The 21,603-nt window shown below is 45.6% G+C and overlaps 2 protein-coding genes across 6 annotated transcripts in view; one reads left to right on the top strand and one right to left on the bottom strand.

The window, feature by feature from the left end:
* Positions 1-2,924: 2,924 nt before the first annotated feature.
* Positions 2,925-5,024, bottom strand: DNAJC1 (DnaJ heat shock protein family (Hsp40) member C1). Its single transcript, XM_086930532.1, has one exon. It carries the CDS (start codon positions 4,720-4,722, stop codon positions 3,136-3,138), a length of 1,587 nt encoding a protein of 528 aa, XP_086786658.1. The 5' UTR covers positions 4,723-5,024; the 3' UTR covers positions 2,925-3,135.
* A 259-nt stretch (positions 5,025-5,283) lies between these two features.
* The window catches only part of LOC147701905 (uncharacterized), a 232,412-nt gene continuing 216,092 nt past the window's right edge, over positions 5,284-21,603 (top strand). For all 5 annotated transcript variants that reach the window (XM_086930533.1, XM_086930535.1, XM_086930536.1 and 2 more), the window contains exon 1: positions 5,284-5,719. The gene's annotated coding sequence lies outside the window, so the exon portion shown is untranslated. The remainder of the gene's footprint in view (positions 5,720-21,603) is intronic.

Raw genomic sequence — 21,603 nt, forward strand, 5'->3', positions numbered from 1 at the left:
AAAAAGAAATTCTGAGAATTTTTACATTTCCAAAACCCCATGCCGTGAAATAAACGGGTGACCTTTCTGCAGCAGATGCTTTAACACACTGAACTATCTCGAGTCATTTGTGCAAGCTAGTTTACTGGAACACCGAAAAACACACACTCTTACCTTGCTGCCGGTCCCGCACACGTCACAGGCTCAAAGCGCCCCTGGCCAATCCTGGCGCCAGGGGCACAGGTACCTTCTCGCCCGCAGCACGCCCATTAGGGCTCCTGATGGGCATGCGCAACGCCGCCAAAAGACAATTGCGCATGCGTGGGCACGGGTAAAAATTCACCCTCCGTCCCCACGCATGCGTACTGTGTTGCCGTCTGTACAATCATGTCAATGAAGCAACATGACGCCCGCCCGGCGGTCTGACGTCATGTTGATTCATTGACATGATTGTCATGAGGGAGCTGCGGGCGGCGTCGGGCAGGGGGGGCTACGCCCCCACGCCCCAATGGACGAACCGCGCCTGGTACAGGGTAATTGATTAAATCATAATTGCCCCTTTATGGACCAAATATCCAATCTAGGCTGTCCAAAGTGTTGACGTTTCGACACGGCAAAAGGGATAAGGGCCAATCTAATCCTCAACATAGGGTCTTCATCAGGACAAGGTGACTGAAGGGGAGCATCCTATTGGAGAAAGGACAATATGCCGAACTATATTAAAATCAATTTATAAGCATGCGTGATTACAGCTATTCCTATGGTAAATACACTGTCACCTGGAATTATCAATCATTCGGTGAGTGATCTGATTAATTAATCATATAGGTGACAAAGGCCAGCTGGCTCCTCATCTGCAGGAGAATTAATAAGAGCCCTAGGAATGTAGAAATTGAGCCCACTAATTGATTGTGGTGTCCCTATCTTAAGTGCACAAATCTGTCAATATTACTAAAGGGAAACTTAGCTCACCTTATGTCAATTGGCCGTAAGGAAAGACTCAAGTGAAAGTTCCTGCTTGAGTTCCTATTGTGAAAAGAGCAAAAATGCCCTATTACTGTCCTATTTTACTAACCCAAAACCACAGATTAATTAACGTCCCAAAACAAAAACGGAAAAGAGAACTCACCCGATTCTCACAGAAAATCTGCGTAGCTGCAGCGTAGAAAGATGCTTTTTAAACTTCACAAATCCCTTTGAGCATTTTGGAGCAGGTTCCCATGGGACAAGAGCCAGCCAGAGAAGTGGCCGAAGCCAAGTATTCCAGAAAGTCTAAATCGGGTTGCTACAATGTTATTTCTCGGATCACTAGGCAATATGGCGGCATCCCTTAATCTTTTTGGGCATATTTGGAATATCGCGTAATTGTGGGGCCTGGCTGGCGATGCTTCATTTTTTACACCGCTAATGATTTCAAATTGTGTTGAAAAGTGAGAAAACAGAGGCAAAAATGAATTTAAGTTAATTATTAAAAGTAAATGTGTGTGTGTGGTGCAGAGAAGTTATTTTTTAAGAAACAAGTGAGGGCGTGTTGTTCTTAATTGAAAAATGAATCTCCCACTCAATTTGGGGTCTCACTTACACATTACAGCTGAACCACCTGAATGACATGAGCCGTGGAAAGAAAATGTATCCAAAAGCTGAAATACCTGAAACATATTTATGTATTGGTTGGACATTTGCAACATGCTACATCATGGCACGCATACTATTGTTTATCAGTTCGTGTTCAACTAAGGGCCAAATCCGCTACAGATTTTCCTAATGACTAAGCCAATGAGTTCTGATTGGATTAGTTATATTTAAATATATTTTATATGGATATCCTGAAAATCGGGTATGGATCAGACCGATATGAACCTTGGTTGGACACCACTAGTGGAAGTGGTAATTTAAAATAGGAGCTTGTCTAGGGTTCATCTGCCGGCCTTTTGCAGCATCACCAAACATTGAATACCTTAACCAGTACAATATATTAAAATTAAACAGACTGTAAGGGCAAGCAGGTGTGCTTATGACGGCCAAACCCAGCAGAGCCATCGGTCAACTCTTCCCCTCTAACTATCAACAAAGTAGATGGCGTCTCAAGATTGCCCTATGGATAAGGTCACTGAATTAAGAGCACTGGGTCTTAAATTCTCTTTCGCAGTGTAATCTCTTCAGGTCTGTCATTAGTCGCTACAGGAGTGAAGGATGATTAGCAATTACAATCAATACACTGCAAGAGCAACTATGCAATGGTGGCAAGGAATACCCAAAAACAGAAACCAACCAATATCATTGGATTTAACAGATCTTTCAGTGTTTATGCATATAGGCACCGACATCTGGAAATAACGAGTGCAACATTTTTGGTTCTGTTTTGCATGAATTACTTGCCCCAGTTCCAGTTTTGAACTCACTGTTGGCAACAGGAAAATGCTGGCGGAAACCGAAAGTGAGCACAATTTTTACTCGGCTGGCACAAATACCTTTTGTTAACATTTCTGTACTAGCACCTGTGTCTGGATGATCTCGAAAGCGTCAAAAAACATCAACCACCGCCTGATCTTCCACCAACCATCAAGAAGACTACGTTCCGCCTCCCTTTCACTTGCCCATACTCCCTGTATCTACAAATGCATAAGTGGAGGATACTCCTCCCACATCCCAGTAAAGTCCTAGAACAGCCTCCCCAAGCACCTCCAACTCACTTCTGGAATTCCAAACGGCCCTCAAGACCTGGCTGTTTGGGTACACCTCCGGGACATGCAAGCGCCTAGATACCCTATCGGGTGATTAGCTGCGCTTTATACATCCTGATTGATCGAAATAAGTGAACGAGAAGCAGCAAGTAAAGTGCCCTGCATGAACGCTCTTGTTTGATGAGTTCAGTGTACCACACCCACAAGCGGTGGAAATGATGTATGACAAAATACAGCAATCAGCGTGAGAACAAAAGCATATTTGGCAAATGTATTTATTTATAAATATTTCTGATACAAAAATACATTTTGACACGGCATATGTTTAAGAAGGGTGGCGTTATATTAGTTGTTTTCCTTTCCTAAGGCACATGACATGGAAATACTGAGGTACAAAATGCACATTACTGCATGACATTAACCACACCCCATGCTTAGTGAAATGCATTAAAAACACTTTGCTCAGAATGGTTCAGCTTTTAGCCTGCTTCTTCTTAAGCACCAGCTCAACCAGCATCTTGTATCGAACCATGCACTCCTCTTTGCATTTTCCTGGGACACATTTTGCGATCTTGTCCCAGCGCTCCGGAGTTCCCTTTGGATACTGCTGTAGCGCTAACTCCAGCAGCTTTTGTTGGTTCTGGGACCACAATTCTTCCAAACTGGGCCCTCTGTCCCTTTTTCTGTTTTCGTCCTCGCTGTCGTCATCGGCTTGGCTAGAGCTATCGAAATCCTTTTGGCGTTTCCCTCTGCTCTTTTCCGTCACCTCGTCTTTCGCAGTGAGAGCTGCCTCTGGGCTTTTCATGGGCTTCCGTTTTCGATGTCGGGGTTCAGTGGCTGAGACATCGCTGCGCTGGTTTATACCGTCCGCCTCATCCACGTCTTCCTCCTCCTCCCGCTGTGTAATGATGTCGTCGGGCATGTTCACGCTTGGTTTTGTACCTTTCAGACTCTGTGCAGTGGATTTTAATTCTGAGAGTCTAACAGTACCCGAAGGAACAGTAACAGAATCCTTCATCTGCTTGGCTTTCGAAGTCACATCTGCCACTGAGCGACCCAGTTCGTGGGCAATCTTTTCCCAGCGACCCGGGGTGCCCCCGGGGAACTTCGTCATACTTTTTGCAAGCTGGCAAATGTCCTCTTCTGCCCAGCCAGATGCCTTCTTTTTCTGCACTTTGTTTTCCAACCAGTCGTCAATCTGGTCTTCGATTTCCTCGATGCTGCCACCCTGGTCGTAGGAAGGGACATAAGCAGTAGAATCTGCGACAGTGTAAACTGGAAATTCAGACTTGGGTTTCTTGATTTTCGGCTTTTTCTCCTTCTGAAGGGCTTCTAGCTCAGCCAGAGCCAGGGCTTCTTCCTTCTCCCTTTCCCTCTTTTCATTATAGTCCACGTAGAGCTGCCTGGCCTCCTGGAAGGCCTGCGGCAGCGACTTCACAGCCAGGTAAATCCAGATGCTCACCTTGCACGGGAGCAGGTCGTGCCATTGCGGTTTCTCCAGCAGCCTCTCGTTTTTCTCCGGCTGGCCCGCTCGAGCATCGTCAACAATCTTGCCCCCGGCTTTTTTCCTCTTCTCCTTCTTCTTGCGACTCAGCAGCTCGTCCAGCTGTTTCTCGAGGTAGATGGACCAGACGACGGCGTAGTGGCCCACGGTGAGGATGATGCAGAGCAGCAGTGCCAGCTCAGCATTGCTCATTCGCCGGACGCGCCTGTAGTAGAAGACCGGCTGCCGCCAGTCAGGCAGCCCGTTGACCAGGATGTCATCGTACCGCAGCCGCCGCTCGTCGTCCTTCAGTACCTCGTATATGGCCACCAGCTGCCTGAACTGGGTCTCCGCGTCTTCCTCCTTGTTCTTGTCCGGGTGCAACAGCAGCGACAGCCGGCGATAGGCCTTCCTGATGTCCGCCGAGGAGGCATCCTGCTCCACTCCCAGAAATTCGTAGAAGTTGCGCTGTATCTCCTCCACCAGGTCAAAAAGCTCCAGGTCGCCACTGTCCCAGGCCAGTGATGTGGCCAGAAGACTGCACAGTAGTACGGCAGGCAGGAGAGGAGTCCTCATGCCTGTGCCCTGGCGCCCAGCTGTTCAGAATTTCCTTGGACAGTTACAGCTTCTTCTGTAGCCGGCTTTTGTACTGTATTTACGGTAATTTCTACGTACACTGCAGGTCTCCGAAACCAAGTGATCATTTCCAATCAGGAAGGCAGATACATATGCTTTCAGCTGTGAAAAAGTACAGTACATTTCAATTGGTTAGTAGAACTCTTGTCAGGTGGTTGGTTGAGGAGTCCTTCTTAATTGTTCATTGGATGCCCCTGGCTTCAGAGTCTGCACCGTGGCTTAGGATTGGTCTAGCTGCTCTTGCCAGTCCTTTTATTCGCTTTCGGGTTTTAATGAATTCATACCTGCCTAGCGTGGGTAGGCGTGCTGTTGTACAGCGTGTTCTTATGCTGAATTGTTGTAGTGCTGAAAGTTGCTTCCTGTGGTCTAGCCACCCTGTGTATCAGATCAAGTCGAAGCCTTAGGCAAGCAGGACAGTGACGCGGTTCAAGTCAATCAGTGCGCGTGAACAGATTTGTCACCAAGGCAAGCTCAGTCTTATTAGACCCAGACTTTGCCACGAATCGGCTTCTGCGCGCGATTTAGTACACGAGCACCACCCGGATTGTACTTTCATCATGAGTACGTCATCTCCTGTTTCATTCCCTCCAGCTGTTCGCCTCTTTGCTTATACCCGGCCAGGTCCTAGCCTCGCTCCTGTTTCAAGTCCCGCCCTATACTTTGCCGGTGTGAGTGGTCCTGTATCTGCGACCAAAGCCGCCGCTCTTCGCCCGGCCCTGGACTCGCTAAGCTGTCTGCTTGCCTTCATTTGAAGAGTGTCACCGTCCTTTTAGTAATACTCGCACTCCTATTAAACCAGCCAAATGAATCTGAGACTTCTATAGGGATGATCTTCTTTGCATAGCAGAACGACCTTTTTTAAATCTCCTTTGAGTTTCATGGGATCGGCCTCTAAACATCTGACTTCACCCTCATTTTGGAGCCTGTAGATTGACAGGTACAGTGCTCCTATGTTGACAGGATCCATGCCAACTATGTCTAGTGGATGTGGATGTGTGTATTGTTTTGGTGTCGCTTTTATGGCGTGCTTTTCCCCGATGAGGCGGAAAGGCGCATTAGTGGACACATAGCACGATACACAAGTGTGAGTGACTTGTGGTAAAGAGTTAAACTGTAATGTGCTCTATGGCATCACGCGTCATTGACCAGAATCAGTGGTACTCTTAACTTATCATAGCTCGCTGTGCCTAGGGGTGCCACGGTGGGAAAAGGAGCTAGAGTGGAATGCTATTCATTCATATATCTTGTTTGGTTGAAAGGGTGTAGGTTGTGAATGTGTTGTATGTGGAAGTGTGTAATGTTGTGCGTCGTAGTGGAATGGACTCCTAGGGCCATATGTACAAGCCCTTATTGCCACCATAACGTCACTTTTACTGACGCTGTGGTGGCGGCAGGGGCTGCGCCTGCTGCCTTGTAAATAAGGCCTGCTTTCACTCTATGCATAGCGTGAAACGGGTGGGCAGTGGGTGTTGCAGTGGGTAGTCCACCGCAACACCCATTGTTTTTGATGTTGTCCCCTATGTACAAGGGTGGCGTACATAGGAGGCAGCTATATGATGAAAAAACAAGGATCCCCTGGTAAAGTAATGAACTTCTAGGACAGGGTAGAGCACTATGTGGGTATCTTCCTAGACAGTCAAAAATTTGCTATGCATCAATGATTGGTTGGTCACGATGGAGGGTAACTGCATAAAAAGGCTCCTATCTCTTCCTCAATCTGCAATGATACAAGCCATCAGAACTGAATTAGGTACAAAGTCTTGGGTAACTTTAACCCAGATGGCTGTGATCAGATTTTGGAAGAGACTAGACGACCCCGAAAGTAAAAAAGTAGCATATTGGTGTCGTAAAGAAATTCAGAAAAGCGAGTTAAAATGGGCAAAGTCCAGTAGGGAAAAATTGAAGGGAATCTGCAACGCACTAGAGATCGATTTAGATTTGAGCTCATATCAAATACTTATCGCCAAAGGCGATTTGAAGCAAAGGGGGAAAGAGGTCTCGAAATTAACTGACATGGGTTACCTAACTAAGAAAAAATCTGTGGCACACATGCTAAATGCGTGGCCCCAGGAAAACTGGTTCCCATATCTCGATAGATTACCCAATCGTGGACTCAGGCAAGAGATACTGAGGCTTCGAATTGGTATCAACCCATGGGTAACAAACAGAGACCTCAATATAAGAATGCTAGATGAGGAAGGTCACTGTAGGTGCTACTTGGGAACCAAGGGGGACCTGATGCATTTCCTGCTAGACTGAGCGGTACTCTTAGAATATAGGAAAAGGTGGCTGCGCCCAATATTCCTAAAATATGAGGTAAAAACAAGGTTTCAGGCGGCCAGACTCCTTTCTGAAATTCCATACTTGGATATTGTAATAGCCCTCGGGAAGTTCTTAAAGGAGGCCCTGGGTGCGCTGAGGGCCAAAGAATAACCTGCATTACTGTATTTTTATCTTAGCAGAAGAGACTCTTGGAGGGATAAGAAAGTGTATAGGTTTTAACATTTGTATATAAATTATGTAGTTTTAATAATGGTGTGTATGATATTTTAATGGACACGTTTTTAAAAATAAGTGTACAATTTTATGTCGCATACTCAAATCGGCGTTACTCACTGTATTGTTTAAAGACTAAGGTCATAATAAACATATATTTTGAACTTGAACTTGGTTGGTCATTCAAGTACTTGTGAGCATATAGTGTAAAGCAGGCATAAATTATCTAAAAAATCGATTTTATTAAAAGATGAGGAAATAAAAACACAATAAATTGAAAACAACTAATTTTAAATAAACAGTGTACAATACATCAAAATCACAGTTTAAAATGAGAGGAAATCATTGTATAATCTAATCATGTGTGTTGTTACAATATTGAGATTAATTAAAAGCAAATGATTTTGGGCAGATAATATACAATACATCAAAATCACAGTTATAGATAAGGGCAAATCTTTGTATAATCCAATCGTTAGATATGTGGCAAGACTGAAATTAATTCGACGCGCGTTTCGGCCCTATGGCAGCGCCTTCTTCAGGAAATCGGGTCACAGATTCCTAAAGATGATGAAGACATAGTCTTATGTTGAAATAACTGAGCATGCTTGACAAAATGGGACATCTATTACAACAAACTCGGTTTCATACTCATGACACCGGCAGTGCTAAAATAGAATGACAATAATAAAAAAACTGTGGGAAGTGTGTAATGTTGTGCGTCATAGTGGAATGGACTCCTAGGGCTATATGTACAAGCTCTTATTGCCACCACAACGTCACTTTTACTGACGCTGTGGTGGCGGCAGGGGCTGCGCTTTATTTACAAGGCAGCGTTAACCCCTTCCATGCTCATGACGAAACCCAGCCGTCATGCACTACGGTGCTCGTGTGCTGATGACGGCTGGGGTTCGTCACGGCCCGCCCCTGTTCGTGCTGTTTACAGCACAGCAGGGGAATCGCGGCCGCATCGAAGGGGTTAAGCCACGCTGCCTTGTAAATAAGGCCTGCTTTCACTCTATGCATAGCGTGAAATGGGTGGGCAGTGGGTGTTGCAGTGGGCAGTCCACCGCAACACCCATTGTTTTTGATGCTGTCCCCTATGTACAAGGGTGGCGTACATAGGAGGCAGCGCCAAAATTAAGACCAGGTAAATCCTGGTCTTAAGTTGGCGAAAAGAGGAGAAATGCATTATTTCTGCTCGTTTTTTTCCATATGTGCTGTACAAGGCCGCCCACATAGAAAAAGCAAAATGCCATGGATTGTTTATGTACAGGAAGGTGTCCCATCCTGTACACAAACAATCTAGAAAAAAAATCAATTTTGTCCCTTTTATGTGTGCTGTATGAAGCAGTACACATAAAAGTGACAGAATGGCATTTTAGAATTGTTTATGTGCAGGAAGGGACACCTTCCTACACATAAAAATCCTCCCCTGCACTCAGACACCTTTGCACTGTGGTGCAAGAGTGCCTGCGGTGACGCTAAGTTGCTAAACTTAGCGCCATCTCCGTGGGAAACGCAAGGCTGCACCCCATTCTTGTAAATATGGTGCAGCCTTGCGTTTCAGAAGTGGCGGAGAGAGGCGTTAAGCCAGGAAGGCCAACACCTCTCTCCCCCACTTCCTTGTACATACCCCCCCTTTTGTCACTGCTGTAATGTAGTTGGGCTTAATTTTGGAATACAATGAAGTAGCATGAACGGTATATACGCATGGTGCCTTGCCATTCGTCCTAAAGATGGAAAAGTATGGATCTAAGTAGGATTTGAGCAGCAGAGGGACAATCCACAAGAGTGCACTCATTAAGGACTCCCAGGTAAGTGCTCCTTAGCAAGGGTGTCCAACTTGTTTAAGTGGTGTGTCTGATTACAATTGTTTTATTACTCAGTGAAAGATTACAGGAAGTTACATCAGCCAGCCGTACCCCTAAGGAGTATTTGGAAGGGTACCTCCACCCACGGAGGGGGAGGTGCATTTAGGGCACATGGTGACTTTTCCAGCCCCATTTGTTAGCAAGTGATTGACAGCTCATATGTTCTATAAATCCATAGTTGTGAATGGATTCTCTCCAACTAGCAACAAAGGTTATTTGAGAGTAGTCATGTTAGCATTCACATACCATTGTGTTTCAGAAATCATGCTAGAGCTACATTGTCGTTTGTACTGCCTACCTGGAACCAGAGCCAGTGCAGTTAGGCCACAAGGGAATGGCTATACATAACCTAAAACCTGTACCAACCTACGGTTGCTTTTACTGCTTTGAAACTGATCACATGGAGGGTGAATGACTGTTTTCTCCTCCTCTTTTTAACATCATTTTCTTTCTTCCTCTAACTTTATAGCTTCTTTTTCTCTTCTCTTAGTGCACCCCTCTGGTTTCAACCTTTATAACTCCTCTTCACTTGCCCCGACTTTTACCTGTTATGTTTAAAGCGGACCGGTATGACCAATCTCAATCTCTTTATTACTCCTTCCCCTCTCGATTGTCAAACTTTATCATTCTCACACTGTCTTCTCATTTACACTTCCGCATTTCTTTTCATAACATTTTCTTTCCCACTTTATCTTTCTATATGTAGCTGGTTTTAAGTTGGTACAGAGTTGCATCTGGGTGGGGACAAGTGTGGTCGTATTTATACAGGCGCTTATTGAGGTGTGTCAGTGTGGTTTCTGGGGTCTGTGGAGCAGGACATTGCTACCATCCAGATGCAAGAGCATGAGGGTTTGAACAGCAGTTCTGATGTCGGTTTCTGGGAGCAACCGTTTTACCTTCTTAAGGGGAAAAAGCTGGTATTCAGCTGTCTAGGTTTTGTTGGCAATATTTTTCTTGTTTCATCCAACTCGCTAGGCAGTGAGGGATAGGAGGTGTGCGCACTGGTGTGTAATACCGGTTAGTCGATTAGGTAGTTCATCCACGCTCAACTTACAATCGCCCCACCCCCACTGGGCCACTAATCAGCAAGAATTCATAACCTATCCTGAAAGGAGCGCCTCTGTTCACAATGTTCACAAATCTATTATTCAAGTAATGGTTTTGTGCAAAAAAAGGTTCATAGGCAGTCTTTGATGAATTTTAAACTCTGTGGTTTATTTAAAAAGCTTTCAAATTGTTCGGTACACACAATATAGTAAGTAACAAATCAATCAGCCAACGTGTTTCGTCCACACTTGGACATCATCAGGGATGTAAATTACAATAAAACACAATTCTCCTGAGGCGGAAGCCGGGAGCGCGACTTGTACTTCTTTTAAAAATTTGAGAGTCACTAATATGTGTGTGTTTTTAACTCACCTTACTCTTCTCCTGGCATCAATCAGAGCAGAAGCTTGCTCCTAAACAGCCCGCGCAGCGGATTTTAGCGCTGCAGCGGAATTCAGAACATACACACTTCTTGCCGCCATTACCGGCGATCCTCGAGGCCACGGTCCCCGCCCAGACCTTTAAAAGACGCTGACTGCAAGCGCCTGGTTAGAATCACTATTCTCCTGAGGCGGAAGCCGGGAGCGCGACTTGTACTTCTTTTAAAAATTTGAGAGTCACTAATCTGTGTGTGTTTTTATCTCACCTTACTCTTCTCCTGGCATCATTCAGGGCAGAAGCTTGCTCCTAAACAACCCGCGCAGCGGATTTTAGCGCTGCAGCGGAATTCAGAACATACACACTTCTTGCCATTACCGGCGATCCTCGAGGCCACGCCCCCCGCCCAGACCTTTAAAAGACGCTGACTGCAAGCGCCTGGTTAGAATCACTATTCTCCTGAGGCGGAAGCCGGGAGCGCGACTTGTACTTCTTTTAAAAATTTGAGAGTCACTAATCTGTGTGTCTTTTCAACTCACCTTACTCTTCTTCTGGCATCATTCAGGGCAGAAGCTTGCTCCTAAACAGCCCGCGCAGCGGATTTTAGCGCTGCCGCGGAATTCAGAACATACACACTTCTTGCCGCCATTACCGGCGATCCTCGAAGCCACGTCCCTTTCGAGGCTACGCCCCCCACCCAGACCTTTAAAAGACGCTCACTGCAAGCACCTGGTTAGAATCACTATTCTCCTGAGGCTGAAGCCGGGAGCGCGACTTGTACTTCTTTTAAAAATTTGAGAGTCACTAATCTGTGTGTGTTTTTAACTCACTTTACTCTTCTCCTGGCATCATTCAGGGCAGAAGCTTGCTCCTAAACAGCCCGCGCAGCGGATTTTAGCGCTGCCGCGGAATTCAGAACATACACACTTCTTGCCGCCATTACCGGCGATCCTCGAGGCCACGCCCCCCGCCCAGACCTTTAAAAGACGCTGACTGCAAGCGCCTGGTTAGAATCACTATTCTCCTGAGGCGGAAGCCGGGAGCGCGACTTGTACTTCTTTTAAAAATTTGAGAGTCACTAATTTGTGTGTGTTTTTAACTCACCTTACTCTTCTCCTGGCATCATTCAGGGCAGAAGCTTGCTCCTAAACAGCCCACGCAGCGGATTTTAGCGCTGCCGCGGAATTCAGAACATACACACTTCTTGCCGCCATTACCGGCGATCCTCAAGGCCACGCCCCTTTTGAGGTCACGCCCCTCCCATCGTCGTCCCCCCCTCCCTATTAATCATGTGCATCCTCCAGACGCGCAGCGGACGAGCGCAGCGGCCACACGCAGCGGCCACGCCGTCTGCGCGCAGAAGGCGAGCCTAAGGCAAGCCCGTCTACGCCCGTCATCATCCGTCATCGCCAAGTCATCGCCTCTCGCCTGTCCCCCTGGCCAAGCTCTATGGGAATTTCACCATTATGATAGGGAGCTTCTTTTCGCCCTGAACCCTGGCCAGCGCTGTGATGAGATATCAGGCCACCTTGGACAGACATGCTTACAATGTAAGTCCTGTGATTTCGCAACACCCAGCCCCTGCCTATCTAAGCACAGATTAGGCTCGCCTAAATATACCCCTCTTACCTTCCTCCAACTGAATGTTAGGTCTCTTGTAAAACACCACTTAGAGGTAAATACTCTCCTACTTGATGAGAACCCTGACATTCTCTTTTTATGTGAAACTTGGCTTTGTGATGACATGACTAGTCTACCGAACCTCACGTTGCCAGAGGGCTATTTAATGAAGATTCTAAATAGAGACGCTAGAGGTGGCGGCATAGCAGTCCTCTATAAAAAGCAATATATTTGCTCCTTTACTAAGGAAGATATCTGGGGTTGTGAAAGTGCTCGATTCAAGATCACGACGGGCCCTCACTTTGTCCAGTCAGGGCTTTACATCTATCGACCCCCTGGACCTGCTTCTAAGTTCATCGAAGCTCTCCTTGAGGTGGCAAACTCTTTGGTGGTGGGTTCGGCCAACTTCACTATACTTGGGGATCTTAATCTCCATTTTGACTTGACTCAAGACCCTACCATCAAAAACCTCCTGGCGGACTTTGCAGCCTTACAATTAAACTCTTTAATTCAGACTGCCGCACACTCGGCTGGGCATGTATTAGACCCTGTCTTCACTAACATCCCGGAGGTTAGGACAGACGTGCCCAAACCTATGGGATGGACAGATCATTATCTAATCAAAATTACTATGATGGTTAGGGAAACGTTCAACAAGGACAAGCCAACTCAACGCCTAAAGAGGCCTTGGCATAAACTTTTAACCAGCGACCTCCACTCTACTCTAGGAGAATTCCACTATGAGGCAAATATGGATATCAATATGACATACGCTGCCTTCCATGACTGGATTACTAGAGGACTAGATGCCCTCATTCCAGCCAAATGGACTAAGGGGCGCAGCTCCCCCTCCAACCCATGGTATAATGATACTTAGAAATCCATGCTGAAAGAATGTAAAAAAGCCGAGCGAATCTGGAGAAGGGATTATAATGATAGGGATAAAGCATCATATCTGTCCAAACAAAAACTCTATCATAAAGCTATTTTCTCCGCGTGCGCCTCCTTCTATGCAGAAGAAATCAACTCTAGCCCGAATCCCACCAAAGTTATTTTTAAATTGGTGCAAGAACTGCAGAGGAGCAGAACCCCTGGCGCCAGTATTACCTCCACGCAGCAGTGTGAGGACCGTGCCACTTTCTTTGTAGAAAAAGTGCAAAAAATGTACAGATCATTCCCGCAGCACTTTTCTGACCCGCCTAACTCCACTAACTCTATTATTAGTGGCACCACACTGATGCTTATACTAGAAATCTCGTATGAGGATCTAACTAAACTCTGCAGGAAAGTCAAGTCTGGCTCCCCAGCAGACCCTATGAGGCCGGCTCAATTTATTGAATCTTTAGAATATTTTCTACCTTCCCTGGCCTCTATACTTAATCTTTCCTTTTCTTCGGCTAGTGTCCCGACTGTTTGGAAACAAGCATGGGTCTCCCCCATTATTAAGAAGCCCACTCTAGACCCTTCCAAACTAGAAAACCTCAGACCCATCTCGCTGCTCCCATGGGTATCTAAACTTGCGGAGGCTCATGTAAACAATGTTCTGTCCCAACATATAGATCAAAATAACATCTTGGACCCATCTCAAAACGGGTCCAGGCCGGGCCACAGTACTGAGTCTGCCCTCCTGTCCACGACTGAACATCTCCGGACAATTCTCGATGCCGGTCAGAGTGCTGCGCTGATTTTGTTACATCTCAGCGCAGCCTTTGATACGGTCTCTCATAACATTCTGTTAAATCGTCTGGCGACAGTAGGGATTACCGGTCTTGCCCTGGAATGGTTCCGCTCATTTTTGAAGGACAGATCCTTCCGGGTGTCAGCTCCCCCGTGTCTCTCCCAGTCCCACTCCATCGGCCAGGGAGTCCCTCAGGGCTCAGGACTTAGCCCATCCCTCTTTAATCTATATGTGCACCCACTTGCGGCAGTGGCTAAGGAGTGGGACGTAACGCTAGTGTCCTATGCAGATGACACGCAGCTGGTCATCACTCTCACTGAAGGTCTTTCTCCTTAGGCCTCGAGATTTAGGGAGGGCCTGGCTGCAGTAGCCCAGTGGATGACGGACAACTGCCTGCAGCTTAATGCAGGCAAGGCGGAGGTGCTGCTCCTCGGGAAGAATACCAGCTATTGGAATGAGCACTGGTGGCCCTCTTCGTTGGGCACCATTCCACCACCTAAATCCTTGGTCAAAAATCTGGGCGTCTGGATAGACTCCTCGCTTAGTTTCCAGACCCACACAAAAAACTCTAAAGTCCAACTCATTGTTCAATCCACAATTCTCTCCCGTTTGGACTATGCCAGTGTTTTACTTCTGGGCGCCAACAAAGTGGAGATAGCGCGATTGCAACGCGTGCAGAACTCTGCGGCCAAGAGCCTTGGTGGGTCTTTCCCGCAGATGTTCGGTCAGAGCTACCATTCGAAAGTTGCATTGGCTGCCCATTGAATCTCATATTCAGTTCAAAACCCTCACCATGGCATTCAGGATCCTCAAATCCGGATGTCCAGAACTTTTGCGCCCGCTTCTAACACCTTACGTGCCACAGCGCAATTTGCGCTCCTTAGGCCAGCACCTAGTGACTGTACCCCGTACAAAGCTTTGCCGTATTGGCGGTCGCTCCTTTAGGGTTTTGGGAGCCAAGCTCTGGAACTCCTTGCCACTGAATATTCGTTCTTTGGAAAACCTGTCTGCCTTCCAGAAAGCTATTAAGACCCATCTCTTCCCCTCTCCTTAGGATTCCCTGTTTTTCTTCCTTCTCCTTCTTTAGTATAGCTCCTGTGGTTCCTCAGCGCCGGGACGCCTCTTTGCTGGGGCAGCTGTTGCGCTTAATCAAAATGTTAACATAACATAACATAATACATCAATGAAAAAATTGCTGGTGTTCCTCTTTTTCAAAAACAAGAATCAATCAGTGGCCCCACAATTATTACATTAACTCAATTCTTAAACAGTAATGCCTGCCTATAGCCAATCTTTAAAACCTTCCTGGTTCCAAGGGTGTAAAATTCCCTTGTACCAATATAACAATAATTCTGTGCTGTGCACCTGGTTCCCATCACTGCTTCGTGAGTACATATCATGCTTTCACATACCATCTTAATACAATCCATTATAATCACAGTTGATCAGAATATGTTCAGATATGTCTTAAAAGTCATAATACAAATTCATTATAATTGCAGTTAGTCAATACCCTTCAATTCAATCTCCCAAAGTCGAATATATTAATAGTGTCCCATCACTCCCCCCCTTCAGTGTCAATGGTCTTGTCTGATCCAATCAACTACTCCAACTCCCAAGCGCCAGTAACCAGTACCCTTAAAATTACTGATACAGAAAACATACCTCCAAATTATGTATTGATAATCTGCTCCGAATTTCCTGTTCCATCAATCCCTTTAATGAGGAAGTTTTCTACAAAACAATAAATATATATGTGATAGAAAGTAACACACACTTTCGTGTCCCAAGCCCATTACAATTGGGCGAGTTGCCCCAACTTAGTTGTCTAACCAGGTGTGCTAAACACAGTACCAGCACCCCTCCGTAATGCAAAAAATATATATGCAAATGTGCAGTCAAGTTTGACTCGTATAATAATATCCCATGCTACTACTCATCAAGCGCTATGTCCAATCATAGCTGTTAACATTATGTCGACCATGGTGCGGGGTTTTCGTTTAGAACCCCCCTCCTGAAATCGTGTTACTAGTCACCCCCACAAGTTTGCTTCGCTTCTGAAAGGTATATTAACCAAAAAAATCGTACTTTGCTGTGTTAAAGGAATAAAACCGTCCCTCCCGTTAAGCAGTTTCAGCTCTGCCGCAAACACAGTAGACCTCCTGTTCCCTGTTCTCACCTGACTCGTAGGGCGTTCAAACCCAGCACGCCTTCTCTCCCGGCTGGTTCGATAAATCCTGCAATGAGCCAGCCATTTTTTTTGCATGAAACCATTACTTGAATAATAGATTTGTGAACATTATGAACCGAGGCGCTCCTTTCAGGATAGGTTATGAATATATTCCTTGTTTTTGAGATTGGCTTCTAGGGTGATTCAAAATTACTAGCACTGGGTGAAAGTTGGCGTTCATATCAGTACATGTTTATGTCATTGAGCGAGTTTTCAACTAATTGACACTTGTTATTCTTAATAATTAGGAGTAATTCTCTTTCATTGGGGTTAAGTTTCGGGTATGTGCTAGACATCAAGGTCTGTATTAGGTGAAGACTTGTTTTAGGCATTAGCTGTCTGGGATAGAGGAGCTTTTCAAAAATAGTTTTGTGTTGTTGGGATATTGGTGAATGTTGATGTTTTCTGTTTATCTGTGAGTAGAGCCAAGGGGCTCTATGTAGAGGGTAAGTATGACAGTGTTCAATATGGAATCCATGGAACCGCCACAGGTGCTCAGGCTCTTCTGGGACCTGAAGGTATCCATATGAATAAACTGGTGTTGTTTGGATTGGTGGGAGAACCAGTGAAGGGCATTTCCAGTTAATTCCATTTGGATTTCCGCGTGCAGCTGAGGGTGGGGTGATCCATGATGTCAAAGGCAGCCTAGTGTTCCAGTGGTATCAGGAAGGAGGGTTTACTGTTATCTGTGGGCAGTAGTCATGATATGGGACTCACCTTAACAAGGCAGCCGCTCACACATCATACTCCAAATGTGCCTGCTTTTGGTGCAGTCAAGGGAAGGAAAGGCTGGAAGTTGTCCCAAAGTGTCAGAGGCTTTGCGTCAAGTAAGTGTTAGAGTGAACACAGCTTCACAGATTCCAGCCCAGGATCTACTACATTCTGCTTACCACCAGCCGCTGTATATAGCTTTGTAAAATGGTGGCAACATCAGAGTCTTGCTAGAATACACATCGTGAGATAATTTGAACCCTAACATAATCAGAGAGGCTATTATCAGTGCTCTGGTATAATGAGAAGGCTTTTAACATGTGACTCCTCATGCCTGCCACAAAAGCAGACAAGTAGATTTCTGAAACATCCTCCCCTTGGCTAAGTATATGTTTTATAAAACTTCCTAGATTTGTAAATAAAAATTCACACTTGTGTATATTATTTTATTGAACATTATTAGATAACATTTACATGAGACAACATAAATTATTTTTCCAATTTACAATACTTTTGAAATATTGGTAGTGCACATAATGTAATAGAGATTGTGGCAATGTTTTTAATGAAAAGACTAATAGGTTTTCATTGTGAGATATTTATTTCTAAAGAGTGTGTGTTGCATTACAATTTCATAAAAGTTATTTTGAATAAAGGCCAGTAACTGAGAGTGTGTACGTGGGTGATTACCTTATCATAGAGAGAGTGAGTTTCGCCCACAAATTCAAGACCACTCGCTTTCTTATAGCAGAAAGGGCCACTTTATTCAGGATGTATGAATTTCCCACAAGATAATCATTCATGGATATTATAACATGTAATTTGGCAATTGAACACGAAACCATTTTATTTTATTATAAATCTGAATTTATACCGAAACCATCAAATATATATATTTCCTTGTATTCAAACTTAACATAACTTCCCCAACATTTTCTTTCCATCTTTCTCCTCAATTGTTCTGTAGAAGTCCCCCTAGCTACCTAATAACTGGAGAAGCCCGCTCTAGACTTTTCCTCCCCGAGGATTTTATGCCACCCAGGAAAACCAAGGAGTTTTCCTGACCCCACCTAAATACCTAAACTAAATCCCTTCACAATTTTGAGTTGCACCACAGATTTACCTGCAATTCCTGAGCCAGCATATCCCTAATCTCAACCAAATAGTAGGCCATGCCTAAATGTGACAGGTGAACTCTGTCATCTCGAAAGAGATGACCTTCGCTGCTTGTGATATTCTCATGTACCAGAACCCCAATCTGCATGACCTTGCAAAATACTCTCATGGCTTTGTTCAACTTACGTCTAGCCTTTTCAACCGCCGCATGAGATCTGGCCTGTTGCCATGATTGTCTATAAATGAATTCTGTCCATATTAAGCGAGTGGTCGGCCAATTTGTTTTGAGGACCGTTAAATCCAGTTGCATCTGTTTGATGAGAGTGAGACCTGATGATTTCACCAAATCGTTCTCACCTAAATGGATAAGAAGATAGTCCGGGCAAACTCGTATATGGAACATCTGCGTTAACGTTGAGAACAAGTCAGACCATTTCATCCCTCCCTTTCCCTTCCATACCAATTCATGCTGGGCGCTAGGAATACCAAGGGATCGTCCGTAAATCTGTTTTTCTGCAAACAGGGCTGCCCATTTCACAAATGAATGGCCTACCATCCACGTCTGTCTTTTAAATCTCGAATTCTCTCCCCGAACAGTACCTGAAAGAAAATAACAATTAGTCTGACGCAATCAAGCGCAGTATCATCCCAACAGTTATTTTCGCACATATCTTTTGTAACTGCTAGACTTCCATCTGCCAATACGCTTCAGCACATCTAAACCCAGTCCCAACCTAGCTGCCTCCATTGCTGCCCTTATACGAAATGAATGCGTGGCAAAGCATTGCGGGTTCTCTCCTAAAAAAGTTAATGCTCTCCGCAATACAGCTAAGAATTGAGAACTAGTTATTTTGTCTCCAGACTCGTGAACGAAAATGTGCCCTTGTTTAAAAGTATGCAAAGAAGAAAATTGAACCCATTCTTGTACAGGGCAACAGTATGAAATACCGCTGCTATTTAGAAAGACCCATGTACCCCGACCCAACTGATCAGTTTTGGACTTCCTAATCCATATTCCTATCCTGTGTTCCATGACTGAAATCTCTGTGCTGGATAAACCTCTGTCTCTCCCCGCACCCATCACTTCAGAAACCCTGAACGCACCAAAGAACATCCAAATCATGGCCAACCTAAAACGCCCAACCTCCCAAAGGTCATAACAAAACAACTCCAACTGCTGCAACAATCGTTGCAATAGGTCAAATGTAATGGGAGCTCGTGGCTGCTGGAACTTAACTATCCTCCGCTGGAGTTCCCTCAACATTCTTTTATCCAAACTATTATCAACTGGGTCGAAACCCCACAACAGCTGACCATAAAAAGATAAACCTGACAACTTTCCAGCAATGGTTGTGTGAGATAACCCTTTGTCTATCAACGTAAGAACAAAATCACAAATGTTACCCCTCTCATTTCCCACATGTCCTGACCCGCCTACCACCTGTGTATAGTGTAAGAACTCCTGCCATGCTTGTACATAACTTCTTCTAGTCGAAGGGGCAATTGACTGCTCGACTAGCTGTACGATCCTCATTCCCCTAGGGCCCAAAGGTTGGGTGGCACTTTCGTTTTGGTGAGATCTGCCCCTGGCGCCAGCTCGCGGAACTTCTGCCAATGAGAGCGGGAAAGAGCATCAGCAATGGAATTGTTAACCCCAGGGACATGCTTAGCTTTGAAGATCATGTTGAAGCGCAAACTCAAAAGCATGAACATTCTCAACAGTTGCAACACTCTGACATCCTTGGCCTTCTGATTGTTCACCAAATTTACTACTGCTGTGTTATCTACGTGAAACAACACAGATCTGTTTTGGAATTCGTGACCCCAAACTAACAAAGCCACAATAAGGGGAAACAGCTCTAAAAAGGCAATGCTTCGGCCTTGATTTTTCCAATGCTCTGGCCAACCCTCGGCGCACCACCTTCCTTCCCAGAAAATTCCAAAACCACTCGATCCAGCAGCATCAGAATGGAAATGAAATCGTCCAAATAATGACAACTGATACCTTCTGTACATATCTGTGAAAAGATCCACTGTAGGAATGTGCTAAACATCTCAAACAGCGCGCAAGAAGCCGCACATCCCATTGGTAAGACTCTGTCAACATAATAATGTCCCTGAAAAAACATCCCCAACAATTCGAAATCAGAAGGGTGAATGGGTAGCAAACGGAAGGCAGATTGGATATCGCATTTAGCCATTTCCGCTCCCTTGCCCATCTTTGTTACTAATTCCATTGCTTCATCCACTGTCGTGTATGACACTGAGGTATCTAAAGCTGATATGGAATCATTGATGGAACCCCCTTCGGGCCAGGAGAGATGTTGTATCATCCTATATTCGCCAGTAGCTTTTTTGGGAATGACTCCAAGAGGGGACACTATCAAATTCGGCAAAGGACAATGCTGGAAAGGGCCCGCTATCCTACCTACCTCGATCTCTGCATCTAATTTTTTACGGACCACCTCCGGCAGCCCCTTAGCCGAACGCAAGTTATCAGCCCACCTCTGTTGACGGGGGCCTGATATCCCAGCTTAAAGCCCTCTCGAAACCCCCAAAACAAATGAGCTGCTGCGTCAGTGTCATGATATTTGTCTAACCAAGGTATCAAACCGGCTAACTTAACTGGTGTAGGCGCCTTTTGGAAAAGTAGGGAAAGAGGCGCCTCTTCCCCTAGCTGCCCAGCCACCCTGTTCTGGAAATCGTTGTTGCTCATAGAATCGGTGGCCGCCAAAGCCAACCGCTGAGGAACCACATTGTGTGAGCGGATGACACCTCCGCACTGGGAACAGTCGTGTTTAAAGTGGCACATTGGTCTAGTACACATTCCCCGGTTGTAGTTCCAACAGGATCCCGTACCTGAGGTGAAACTCCTTCCCCATGCACCCGCTCCAGAATGAGCGGGACTTGCCGTGTGTGTTGTCGCCGATGGGTGAGACGTGGACATCCATTGGAGCCAAAGTTCGGAATCCACGTCCCCCCACGGCTTCTCAGCACAAATGCTGATACGGGCTCGAAATTCCTCATCGTAGTTTAACCATGAGTATCCCCCAAAGTGCAGCTGCGCCTTTCTGACGATATCCATGTACTTATATAGGGCAACGGACCTCTCCGGATATCTTTCGCAATAAATACTTGCATATATCAGGAAGGCTGAGGTCCAATTCTCGATTGTACGAGGCACCCTGGGACGTCGCGCTAACTCCCATTCCTCCTCTTTTGAACCCTCTTTGGCTTGCACATCACGGTGAAGTAATTTGAAGATGTCAACAAACTCATGATTCCATATACATTGCTTGGTCTTATCCGATAAGTGCGAGCCCAAGGGCATCGCAAGGCCCATGTAAGGAAGGCGTTGTCTAACATTAATAGAGACTATCTGATCTGACACCGCATCCTGTGTACGCCCTCCCTCCAGAGTGACTAACCCCTGCGGGGACTCTCCTGCACCTAGTGCACTAAGCGGTATCAGTACTCCAGATGATATTGAATTGTCTAACGACACACACTTCCTACCGTCCTTCTCCCCTACTATTTTAACCACCGGTAAATTTCGTACATTCGCCCCTCTATCCCGTCCATCATCCCACACTGCCCACCAATGAGGCTTACCGCATGGCAGCTGTACCGCTCGTTGCTGCAGCTCCGTCGGAGACATCCGCTCTTGATAA

The sequence above is a fragment of the Lissotriton vulgaris genome, chromosome 7 (assembly GCF_964263255.1).
Source record: "Lissotriton vulgaris chromosome 7, aLisVul1.2, whole genome shotgun sequence".
Taxonomy (NCBI): Eukaryota; Metazoa; Chordata; class Amphibia; order Caudata; family Salamandridae; genus Lissotriton; species Lissotriton vulgaris.

What these genes read in the sequence shown, in the direction of transcription:
- DNAJC1 (XM_086930532.1), bottom strand. Translation starts at nt 4,722, where the DNA reads ATGAGGACTCCTCTCCTGCCTGCCGTACTACTGTGCAGTCTTCTGGCC.